Below are 12940 nucleotides of genomic sequence, written 5' to 3' on the forward strand. Positions count from 1 at the left end.
TTTCAATTTGCAAAATAAGTTCACAATGGTACATCACTAGGGGTACGACAGAAAACCTGGGCAACCGTATTCAGTCTCTGAAGCATATAACTGACTAGAGAAATTCTCTTATTTACTGCATTAGGAGCATTAGGATGCCTTTTGAAATGATAGCTTATTCTGATCTATTTAAAAACTATTTATACAAAAATTATATGTGACAGCAGCTTTAGATAAACTAAGAGTGAAATAAATTGGACAAAAAATATGGGTAGTAATGTTTTTCTGAGACTGATAAAATTTCATATTAATTGAAAATTAAGGCAACTGAACACATTTGGAAAAAAAATCAGGTTTCTCTATATTGGTTAGAAATGTCATTGTTAAACTTTGATAAAGACCAAACATTTTGCATAACACTAGGTAGTAAGAAGGCAGCCCCCATCAGCAGGTAGCACACCAAAAATGTTTGGTTTCATAATATAGTTGGGGAGAACTACCTCTACAAAGTCTATTCGTGCTGATGCTCCTGATGCTGCCATTTCTGGTGCCCGAAAAGCTGCTGCCTCCACATCCTCTGTTGTAGGTGTCACTGTATAGTCTCAGGCGATTGGGCAAGGGGCACACTCTGGATCTTCAGATGCTAAGATGAGAAAAATCAATTTCAATGCCCAAAAGATGGAACTCCTAAGGCAGAAGGTGACTAAAATAATTACCAACTGGTCTACAGTACAGGGGAGTGAGATGTTTGTCTGGTTTAATATAATTCCATGTAAATAGGTTATAAATGATTAACGTGGTACAGCTCTAGGATGAAACAAAAACAAGATGAGATAGAAACAGAAAATCAAACTGAGCAGTATTGAACAGGATGAGTAGAAACATGCATACTCCCTGAAAGGAGAAAGCAAAACATTCACATAAAAAAAAATCACTGAGTGATAAACCATTCTCATGAAAATAACTTGTTTAAACTTTTATTTCCAAGGTTATTTCTACTCATTTAAATTAACTCTCCACAATAACATGCATTATTGATGCATGCTGTTTAAGGAAGAACATGGATGAACCCATTGGTATTTTACTCTGAGTTTGTGTACCTTTTTCTCTCTGAAAATAGCAAAATTTGGTGTATGAATGTCCTCTGTTATTTAAAATTTTCTTCTCAAATGTATCAGTTCTCATCATATGCAGAATAATACAGCTTAATCTGTATAGTGCTTGAAAAAAGCTCTTATATGAGAAAAAAACAGTGAAGAAATCAATGAGCTGTATATGTAAGGGAACATACTATGAAAGAATATATTTCATTATAGTAAAAGAATTTTGATGGGAAGAATGTTTTGGCTTGTAATAAATAACCATTCCTCCTATTTATTTTTTTACTAAATATTTAAAAGCAACTTTTGTCTAGCATCTTCATGTTTAATAAAAATACGTTTAATTTTTAATCTTGAAACATTTAAAAAAATCATTGATTTGAGTTTTTAAATGATATATGCATATATGAGAACAAAATTATTTACAAAGTATTTACCATCTCTGGAAATACAGTAGTAGCTCAAATTAATATACAATGACTGTTTTAAACTAAATAAGTTAAAAAAACCATCTTTTTTATTTTAAAAATTGGTATTTTTATGACAATCATTTATACAGCTTGTGCACCTGAACCCATTATATCTGATATACTGTAAAGTGACAAATGATCACAAATTATAATGACAGACTCTTATTGAACATAATTTTTCAGTAGGCGCCATCCTGAATCAATTAATCATGCTATTACTCTACTTGAATTTTGCTCTTTTTTTCCAGAAAAGCCACCAACCACATTTCAGTTAATAACATACATATTTTACTTACAACTTTGATGTACATTTTATTCAAATTAATTAAATGCTACAATTTTACTAACATATAATGATTTAAAAATTGGATATGCTTTAATAGTAAAACAAAGTAAATTATGATTTCTCAGATAAGTGCAATTATGGTTATACATAATATCAAATGATGATTGAATATTTTAGCTGCATTAGAAATTTCTTTGGTCACTGAAGAGACATATTTTCAATTAAAAAATAAAATATAATTTTATGTTACAATAATTTTGCATACAACTGAAATTAATGCACATTAATCTGAAAGCATTTTCACAGCAGAAAGCAAGAGCTAGAGTCCTCAAATCCAAATGATTATTAATTACATTGAAAGAACTTCGTAAATGTTCTAAAAATTGAACAATTCAATGCTTACAAAAGATAGATTAAAAATGCACATAGACTATTTGAACAAAAACTACCTATCTGCAAGTTTGACAGGCAATACATGCAGGTTAGTTTTGAGGATATTTTGTCTCAGATTTTGCTAGAGCTTTGTTTTATTTATGTATTTCAGGTATAATATTAAACAGTTATTTAAAAGAAGAGTTTATTGACAAATTGATATAGCTGATTCACAACATTATCTCAACTTTCCCAAAGTCTGTTTATTAGGTTCACATTCTTAAATTTTGTCATAGAAAGAAAATAACAGCATGTACAAAATGTTACAAAGAATGCTATATTTCCCATTTTATATATAAAGCTGTATTTTATAAATTAGATGAAGACAATGCTATACAGCTCAAGTTCAAGCTCAAGCTGAATATAATTTGTGCACTTTATGTATTTTTCTTGGATAATTTGAAATATACAACTGGATAGCTGCCAAACTCAAATCAATGAAATCTTAGTGTTTTGTCTCAGACCTCTCTGTCTTATCATTTGACCTTCTCATAGGGTATATAGAATATTCAAGAATGAATTTGTCTAGCAGCATGGCAACATAGCAGTCAGCATTCTTATCCCACTTTTGAACTAGCCAAAATTCAACACCAGCTGAAAGCTTAAAGTTTTACAGCACAAAATTTAGCTCTGAAGTGAAGGTAGGTACAAGTACAGCTCATTTGCTTTAAACATCATCGTCTTCAATAGATAAGTCTTTATAATGGCAAATAACATTTTTTATTCTTTAAGTACACTGCATAAAATTTTCCAATCTGTGTCATTTGCACTATGATATTAACACTCAATGAGATGGGGAGGGATAAATTGGGAGTTTGGGATTTGCAGGTACTAACTACTATACATAAAATAGATAAACAAGGTCCTAGTGCATAGCATAGGGAACTATATTCAAAATATTGTAGTAACCTAGAATGAATAAAAATATGAGAATGAATATACATATGTGTATAACAATCACTATGCTGTACATCAGAGACTAACGCAACATTGTAAATCAACTATACTTCAATAAAAAAAGAAAGCTCAATGGATTAAGAATACACTTTTATTGCAAAATGCAGTCATCTGACAGAGTAGTCTTTAGGTGACTAGTAAGAAAATTCAAAACATATTATTTTCAATATAAAAGGTTGAACTAATAAATACAGTTGTGCCCAAGCTAAATCAACTTATGAAATTCTTTTGCTTTAAAATATACCTTATAACATTTTGAAATATTTTGTTGATATGCTAAGGTATTTCAAAGGAGCTTAATAAATAAACATAGGAGTGTTTTATCTATGGCCTCCAAGTCACTACAGGAGTGCATTAAGAGATAGAAAAGGGAAGGAGTAACAGATTCTGTTTAAAAAACTGAAGTAATAATTCTAAAAGATAATCTATGATCTGAGTCTTTATTTTTCAATACAGTGAAAAAGAGAGAATTCTAAGTACATAGGGCGTTACATGTATGACTTTATTAAAACTTTAAAGCAAGTAACTTATTGGACATGGTGAGATATTCTTTCCCAGGGAAGATTAATATAGAGAGGTTTGTTGGAAGATGAAGCAACTTATTTATTCCTATACTTGACTCATTTTGTTCAACCTTAAAAGGTGTTTCAGGTTAAATTCTTACTTGTGCACTTGATCCTGGGCCCTATCAACCTTTTCTAGGAAGGATCTGGCTTCTTAAGTTTTCCTCTCTTTTCTTTTCAGTTTTATCCTCTCTACTTTATCCTCTCTACTTCTTGAGATGTGTGCAATCTACACTTCTGCTACCTCTGCTTCCATATATACTTTTTTGCCTAGTTCAAGTTAACATTTATTTTTCGTTCACTGAACCAAAATTTATTGAGCATCTACTGCATGTAAGGCAATGTACTAAACAAAAGAGAGCAAGAGGCGTTGGTCTGTGTCCTCCTTTCTTCTCTCCTGCAAAGGGCAGCCTTTCTTACCTCCTCACCAAACATTCACTCATCAACCTATGGTTCTCTGGATTTCTAGCCCTTCCAATTTAATAAAACTGCTTTGCTTTGAGGGAGTTAGTATTACTAGCAGTTAATCATGCCAGTTCTTGGTGACACAGAAAGAAATCTAGAACTGACTTCCACTGATCTGCTGCTGTCTGTTAACCTCAAGCTAGGCATTTGATTTTCCTGAGCCATCCTTTTCTTTATCTGCAAAACAGACATAATGAGTTTAAGCCTTAAGTGAAGCTCAAAATGAAATGATTATTTGCTTTATAATACTTCACCTAGCGCCTAGCACACAGAAGTTCAAGGAATTGTTGTTAGGTATCCATGCCCCCCAGATCTTTCTAATTCCAAATCCACCTGACATTTCTGAGTTTCTGTCTTTAGGATCATCTTCTCTCTTTGACTATTGATTATTCTCTTCATCAAAGCTCTCTACTTTCTTAGAGTCTATGACGAGGCACTCTTCTGCTTTGCCTCACATTTTCATGTCTCCTTCATGGGGCTCATCCTCTGCCTATTCTGTAAATATTGGTTTTGCTGTCCATTGCTCTCATCATTCAAATACACAGATCGGTCCCCATAGTTTCAAGTAACATATGTCCTAATGATGCCCAGTTCTAGACTTCCAGCCCAAGTACCTGTTCTTGAGCTCCAGATTCCTATATCTAACTCTATTCTCGGTATAGAACTGAAACTACCCAAACTGAATTCATTGTTTCCCCTCTAGGCTAGCGCCTCTCTCTGGAATAATAATAATAATAATAATAATAAATAATAATAAAAATAAAATTAAGAATACACTTTTATTGCAAAATGCAGTCATCTGACAGAGTAGTCTTTAGGTGACTAGTAAGAAAATATAATAATAATAATAACAATAATAATAATTATTATTATTATTATATTCTACATTCACTGATTTCCTTTCTGTAGAACAATATAATTTCTTGTGTTGATTGTTACAACAGGCTGTTAATCCATCTTTTCTCCCTCACATCCATATTCCACAAGGTTAACAAGGGAAACTTAACCACATCACTCTGTTATGGGCTGCCCCCTCTTCCTCCAAATTCATATGTTGAAGTCTTAATCCCTAGTACCTCAGAATATGACTGTATTTAGAAATAGGGTCTTTAAAGAGGTGGTTAGATTAAAGTACAGTCACTAGGGCAGACCCTAATCCAATATATCTGGTGTCCTTATAAGAGCTGGAGGTAGGGACAGATTCACGAAGGAAGAAGGCATGTGGAGGCATACGAAGAAGTCGAGTCGGCTATGTGCAAGTCAAGCTGAGAGACCTCAGAAGAAGCCAGCCCTGTTGACACCTTGATCTTAGACTCCTAACCTCCAAAATTGTGAGAAAATAGATTTCTAATGTTTAAGTCACCCAATCTGTGATTCTCTGTTATGGTGGCCTTAGCAAATGAACACACTACCCTGAGGACACTTCGTTAACAGCTGCTCAGAGTACATGGGATAAAATCTCAACATATCTAGGGCCACCACATCTTCCTACCTGGCTTCCTTTTGGGCCACTCTCTGCAATCATGCTGTGCTTCAACATTCCTCAAATGCTTACAGTTCCCTGTACACACTGTATTCCTCAGCTTTGTACCTCTACCACTACTGTTCTCTTCATCTGGTTAATTTCTACCCAGTCCTTTAGAGTCAGCTTAATCGTTATCTTTCCAGGGAGCCATCTCTTACCTTAAATTGATTTTTGAGTAATGCGCATAGAAAACTTATAAAACATAAATAGAAAAATGGGGAAAGGTAACCATAAACTTTTAACCCTAGTATGACCACTGTAACTCTGATGCTTTTCTTTCCAGTCTTTCAAGGCCAAGTTTTACACAACTGAGATTTTGCTGCACTACCAATTTTGCTTTCTGTTTTTGATATATGATTATTTGGGCATTTTCTTATCACTAAAAACATAATTTTAACAACTTCATAATATATTTCATCATATTGACTTATCTCAATGAATCTAATCATTCTCCTAGAACTAGAAATTCAGAAGTTGTCACTGATTTCCCTGTGCTTAATAATGAATTGTACAGTATGATTCTCAAACTTCTGATTCCAGATTTCTCTCCTGGTCTCTGGATCTGTACATCAGTTGGACCTCTTTATCATAGCACTGCACTGAAATTTAATCAGTCCAAAATGAAACTGAATATTTCTAACTAGGATCTGTTCTACTTCTACCTCTCCAGACATTCTTACGTATCTGTTTACAGCACAAGAACTCACCAAGTCCTACAAACTAGCAACCAGTGGGTCATCTGATGTCTCTTTTCCTTCAATCTTTCCCAATTCAAATTCAATTCTTTACTAAAGCACTTCTGACTCTCTGTCCTAACTACACATTGTGCCTTTCCTCTCCACTCCATTCTCATTCATTTAAACTGGTTTGCGTTATCTCTAGGATATTGGAATGGTCTCTAAATGCATCTCTCTGTCTCCAGACACCTCAGTTCTGTCTTCCACAAATCTGCTTCATAACTGGTAATATAACTGTTAAAGATTCAAAGTGATCATGTCACTCCTTAGCTTAATGTTCTTCAGCAGATCACTGGATCTTTCAAAACCATGTTTCAGCTCTGTGGTATGGCTCAATACTTAGTGTTTTATGTACGTTATTTAATCCTTTCTGCAATTTTCTGAGGGAATTAGTTGACTTTTCCATTCTTAAAGAACTTTGTTGTGACTGTTTACTTATGTGTCTATGTGCCTGACTCCACTCTCAGTCTGGAAGAACAATCTATAAAACTAAAAAAAAAAATTGCTAAATGATCTATATTTCTATGTTGACAAAACCTTCACTGTAGGTTCACGGTAGGAAGGCTATTCAAAGAGAAAGAGGATGCTAAAAAATAAGGAACTTGTAATACTCACAATAAGAACTGAAATAAAAATATTTTTCACATTTCTAAGTTTCTTTGACATGGAAATGTATGATGATTTTGTAAAGTCCTCTATAATATAGCCATTATGAGACTAGTTATTTACAACAGTGTCCCTAAGGGTCAGAAGAAAAAATATGACATAGTACTTCTATTGTGAGTTTAAATACATATAAAAATTTTTAAAGGTTTAGTAGATTCACAAATGTTGGAAAAACACAAAAACATATTGCTAAGAACATTATTATTCTGAGAATAACTCAGTAAATCACAAGCAGTAATCAATAAAAGTACACATTCATCATCTCAAACATGGAAACTTAATGGAGCCTTGACAGTAAGCAGTAATCACCAAAGGAGCACTAATGAAGAATTGATATTCAGTGCTAACAAATTAATTTTGGAGCTAATTGAAAGGAAACTTTGCTTTGAATAACACCACTGTAAGTAATGGTTATTGTTATGATTTTTTATTATGATTTTTAAGAAAGTTCTGATGTACCCTTTATATAGAGCACCTGGTAATACATATGCTCTTGAGGCAGGATTATAGTAGGATGCTTTATGAATAGAAAATGATAAGTAAGACCTGAAATCAGAAGGTCTATGTCTAAAAAGTCTGGATGCCATCAGATTTTAACCTCTAAAAGTTCTTTACAATTACTTTGGGAGGATGAAAGGACACACCTTTGTACCATCAAGCCTGTTGCTGTGTGCCACACATCGCTGGTACTTCACAACCCCTTTGGCTTTATGGCTGTATTTCTAGACCTGGCAGCTTCCCTAACCCTGGCACAGCAAGCAACCTGTCTCCCCTGAAAACCACTTCTCCCGTAAAGAACCATTAGCTTTAGTGGGGAGGAAGTAGGAAGAAGATTCCACTTCCTCTCATTTTTACCATCTATTCTTTTCTTTTCAGACCTAGTGGCTTAAAACACACACACACACACACACACACACGCACACACACACACACACACACAGAGTCTCCTTTTTCCATTAGAAGATTCACTCACCTTCCTTTCCAATATTTGAGTGTTAGAAATAATAATAGACTTACAGAAAAAGCATCTCGTTGAATTTATCTTGGATTTCAGTCCTTTGCCATTTGAGAATTTTCCATCTTGACAAATACAAATCAACTCATGATTAAAAGTTAGATGAGGTACATTTAGACACAGTAATTTCTTTCCAAAGGTCCATGTACCACAAAGTGTTCTCTTCCTTTAGGCAATAACACCCAGAAGCTGTGTCTCTGCTCATGACTGCTGGTGGATCTGAAGTGATCCTGGTTACAGGATGATTTTCAGGTCACTTCGGAGGTGACTGGTACTTTGTTCAGAAACTCTGCCTTCCTGTCCTCTGTGTAAAATGAACTGCCTTCAATGGCTCATTTATTCTGATGATATTAAGGGCCTTAGGTCTTGGCTGCTGGAATCTGATAGCTATCACTGTTGACCCCTAAGAGTCCACTATTACTCCATACCATCAGCTACCCTTAGTTCCTACTCCTAATAATTAGGCTTCATTTAGCCTAGTACTTAATATAGTCAATATTTATGAATACTTGTTGAACATTGGATGAATGTTCTACAGATGGTCTATAGACACCTCTACTAGGACCATAGCTGGTGTGTAAATACTTCCACTGGTGATTAGGTTGCCCTTTCAGGCAAAGGAAGTTATTCTCTCTAGGTTTGCTGGATGTAAAGGGGAAATAGTTTCCCTCTGCTAGGATGTTCTTAGGGAGAATAACTAGACTCACTCTATTTTTATCTTTTTGTTCCATATTCATTCCGTCCCTAATGGCTAACAGCAGCAAGCAACTTTCTGGTTGCAAATGAATGCTGAGAGTTTCTCAAGGACCAGCTTATCTTTGCTCCTCTTCACTAGAAAAAATAGTCAGCCTCTCTTGGACAGCAATGGTGGCTGTATATTAATTAGTAAGTTTAAGCCTGCACTACATTTTATTTATTTGTCTAAATAGCCAAGTTTCTCTAACACATGACATGGTGTTGCCTCCAGGATTCCATTTATTCAGTGACAAAGAGATTGTCACTATACTTTTTCTTCTTTGGTTACAAAGTTCCCACTGAAGACCAGATATTTTTAACACTAATTATTTTAATGATTAATACTCTGTTTAAGTTTGTGTTTCATCAGTGGTAAAAGTCTTGCAAACTGCCCTTCAGTCTGATGACATAATTGCTATGTTGCCTTATTTTATCTTCTAACACTTTGAACACAGGGCTATGGGTTATTAATGTTCTTTTCTTAACATCAACAAACGTGGGATGCATTTAGTGACCAAATTACTGAGTGCTGCCTGCCCACAGTGCTTGGAAGAGTCCAAAATGGGCTTCACTAATCTTCTGTTCTGGCCAATATGTTTTCTACACACATTCTTAGTAGTGTATACTTGAAACTATATTGAATATCATCCTAGACTTTTATTTTAAATTTTGTTAAGTGAACTCAACCATCCATTCATCCATCCAACCATCCTTTCATTCATTCTACATACTTGTTACTGCTCTAGGCAATGGAGATAGAAATATGAAAGACATTCTCCACAAAGGAAATTGTTGGTCTGCAAGGAAAACAAGCAAGTGAATAAATGATTGCAGCACAGTGGGATAATTCTTTGGCTAGGAGAGCACAGAAAAGGGATGGCTGAGACAGTCTGAGTGGGTTCATAAAAGGCTCCCTGGAGGAGTTTATCTCCACTGAATTATAAAGACTAAGTGAATTAGTTAATCAACGAGCAGGGAAACATATGCAAGGCAGAAGGGAAACATACATAACGGTCTGGAGGTAAGAGTGTAATTCAGAGTATGTGGAGGGGAAGAAGAGAGAGTTGAAAGGCAGATATTATCAGCCATTATCTTAAGGAGCATAGATAATTTTTCTTGAGGGTTATTGAGGTTATTAAAGATTTTAATGTAGAAAATGACTCAAAATTTGCACTTTAATTTTAGAAAAACAGAGTGGAGGCTACAAGGGTGGAAGCAGAGATATAGATGATTCTTTTAGCAGTTGAGGCATGAGATAAGTAAAGCAATGGCAACGGAAATAAAGAGAAGGGAAACAGATTTGAAAGCAGCTACTTGTAGATAGTTGTAGTTTTACATTTATTTATATAGTTATTTGATTAGTAGCTATGTCTTTTGTTAAATAAAAACTCCATGAGTACAAAGATAGAGTTCATTTTTTCCTGTCATCATATCTTCTGTGCCTAACACAGTGCCTGGCACACAAGTGCTTAAGAAGTATTTGCTGAGTGAATTCTATAATGAATGGATTTTAAAAGTATATTCATACTAAATGCATATCATGAACTGTACAATGTCCTACACAGTGCAGATTCAGCAGTGAACAAGCTAGTCAAGATTTCTGCTCTCAAGGAGAAATTTTAGAAAGGGAAGAAAAAAGTAATGAGTAAGATAATTGGCAATTGTTATCAGTGTTAAAAAGAATTTAAATTGGGTTTTTTGGGAAGTGCTGGGTGGGAAAGGCTACTTTAGATGCAAGGGTCTTCGAAGGCTTTTAAGGCCAGTGACATCTGAGTTAAGATTTGGACGATAAAAGAGGAGCCAGCCATGGGTGGATCTGGGGGCAGAGAGTTCCAGACAGAAGGAAATGAATAAGCGAATTAGACAGATTTGACAGAACTTGTTGACTGATTGGACGTGGGAGTAAGAAATAGGCCTAGGATGATTCATAGGATCTAGAAAATGTTATTTCTATTATTTCTAAATGAGCTTGGGGATACTGGAAAAAGCACAGACAGTGACGTAAACGTTGAGTTCAGCACTGGAACTGCTGACTTTAAGGTACCTGTGATGCACTGAAATAAGGAGATGGTAATTCATCTCAGAGATACTTTCTTTCTAAGAACAAGAAAGGATATAGGCCACAACTCTAAAGGGTTGTTACATTAGCATTCTCCAGATGAAAGTCCTTAGCTGGCAGTAACCTCAGTTGACTGCATTTGCTGAAAGTCTTCCCAGTACTTCTTGCTATTCAGGACCAATAGACTGTTCCGTTTAGAATTTTCTGTTAACATGGTCTCCAAACATGTAACATGACTATTAATTATTGGTAGCCTTTAGACAGGACTGCTTATTTCCAGGCAGAAATCTGGAAGTCTAGACTCTTCTGCCGCACTCTTCACCACAATGTTTTAACATTGTTTTCATTTCTGCTTCATTATAATAGTTTCACTTCTGTTGAAAGAGGCCCAATGTTTGGGGGGACTTCACCCACTACTTTTGCCCAGCAAAACGTCCTATAGGTCGTATGTAAAAACCTACTACCATGTTTTGACATTCAACCTAGCCTTGGGGATTGGGTTCAGACCTGTGTATACTGCAAATATATTTCAGTACTATCTTGGGCCACAGACAGTTCCCTTTAGGCCACTGATGAGATGGGAGAAAATGAAACTTCTTTACTGAAGATACTTTTGTAGTCAATTTTGAAAGGTGTTGTACTGACTAATGACCACCTAGAGCAGAAAGTGCCCTCTGTGTGCAGGCATGCTGGAGACGGCCCTGCTACATGCACAGCTACTGCAATCTCATGATGAAATATTATCTCAACAGGGAAAGGCTCAACTACAAGGGATTAGATCTGATAAACCTGTCCTGTTTGTCAGATAACTTTTAAAAAGTACCAGAGAGCTAGACTTCAGCAGCTGATTTTATCAAGTGTGGGTAGGACCTGATAGCCTCTGGTCTTTGAACTGCAAGCACATCCACGATTCCCAGTCGTACCACACACAGATGCTGCGCGACCCACGGCATAAAGCAGAGCCTCCGGTCCACAACTGAGATTCTTGATTAGCTTCCCCTGCTGTGGCTAAATGAGTTGGATACTTCCACTGATGGCTGGACCCTGCCTGCTTTTTTAGCTCTATGGTACCAGTTTAACACTTTCTTCCCTTGAACTTGATTTCCTACCTCCTTTTTTCCAAACCTGTTTGGTAGGCTCCTCCTCTCCAGTCTCATTTCAACTCCTAGCTCTTTGGAAGCTAGACTGGATAAATTGCTTGTCATGTCCAGCAGGACTCATCACATAGATTGAATCTGTTACATTTTAGGAGTCACAGTCCAGCAAAGAGTATTCACAATTCTCATGTTCCCACTGCTGGATTTTTGCTGACACTCTCATTTTTCTTAATAAATGCTGAGATTTGTTTCTGATTTTATGTTTATTCCATTCACTTCTTTTCTATTTTATTATATTTATTTGATAAGAATAGTTAATAGTATGTTCTGATATTTGACAAGGGAAGTCTATCATTAACATTTTTCTTATACATTCTTGACTATTATCCATAAAACTTTTTTCTTACACAATTTTTAAGATTATTTTATCCAATTAAAAACTTCTAGAATTATAAGGGAAGATGAGTTAAATAAATATTGAACTTCATTAATAAAAATTTTGGGAGAAATAACATTTTTATGATATTAAACTTCTCATATAAAATGATTTATCTTTTCATTAATTTGGATCCTCTTTTATGCCTTTCAATAAGAACTTATAGTTTTCTTTTATAAGCATTATGCCTTTCTTGTTAAATGTACCTCTAAATATTACTTTGTTTTTGCTTCTATTGGGAGTAGAATATTTATTTCAGTGTCTTTCATCAATGTTTTTTCTAGAATGGAAGAAAAAACTATTGATAGAACTATTGATACTAATATACTTATTTTATCTCCAGTCACCTTGCAAATAGTTTTGTTCAGCATAGCAGTATATTAGGGCTCAGTTCTAAGTGTACTATGCATGATTATAT

The 12940-nt window shown here is 35.0% G+C and overlaps 1 protein-coding gene across 5 annotated transcripts in view; it reads right to left on the reverse strand.

Moving 5' to 3' along the window:
* LRRC7 (leucine rich repeat containing 7) overlaps positions 1-12940 on the reverse strand; it is a 426756-nt gene that overhangs the window by 182364 nt on the left and 231452 nt on the right. The window contains exon 8 of one of the 5 annotated variants that reach the window (XM_072975753.1): positions 386-622. The exons of the other annotated variants lie outside the window; for them this stretch is intronic. Coding sequence (XP_072831854.1) covers positions 616-622 — 7 coding nt within the window. The 3' untranslated portion in view covers positions 386-615. Of the gene's footprint in view, positions 1-385; positions 623-12940 lie in introns of those variants that run through there. 5 annotated transcript variants of the gene reach the window in all.

This window comes from Vicugna pacos, chromosome 13, assembly GCF_048564905.1.
Source record: "Vicugna pacos chromosome 13, VicPac4, whole genome shotgun sequence".
Classification (NCBI taxonomy): Eukaryota; Metazoa; Chordata; class Mammalia; order Artiodactyla; family Camelidae; genus Vicugna; species Vicugna pacos.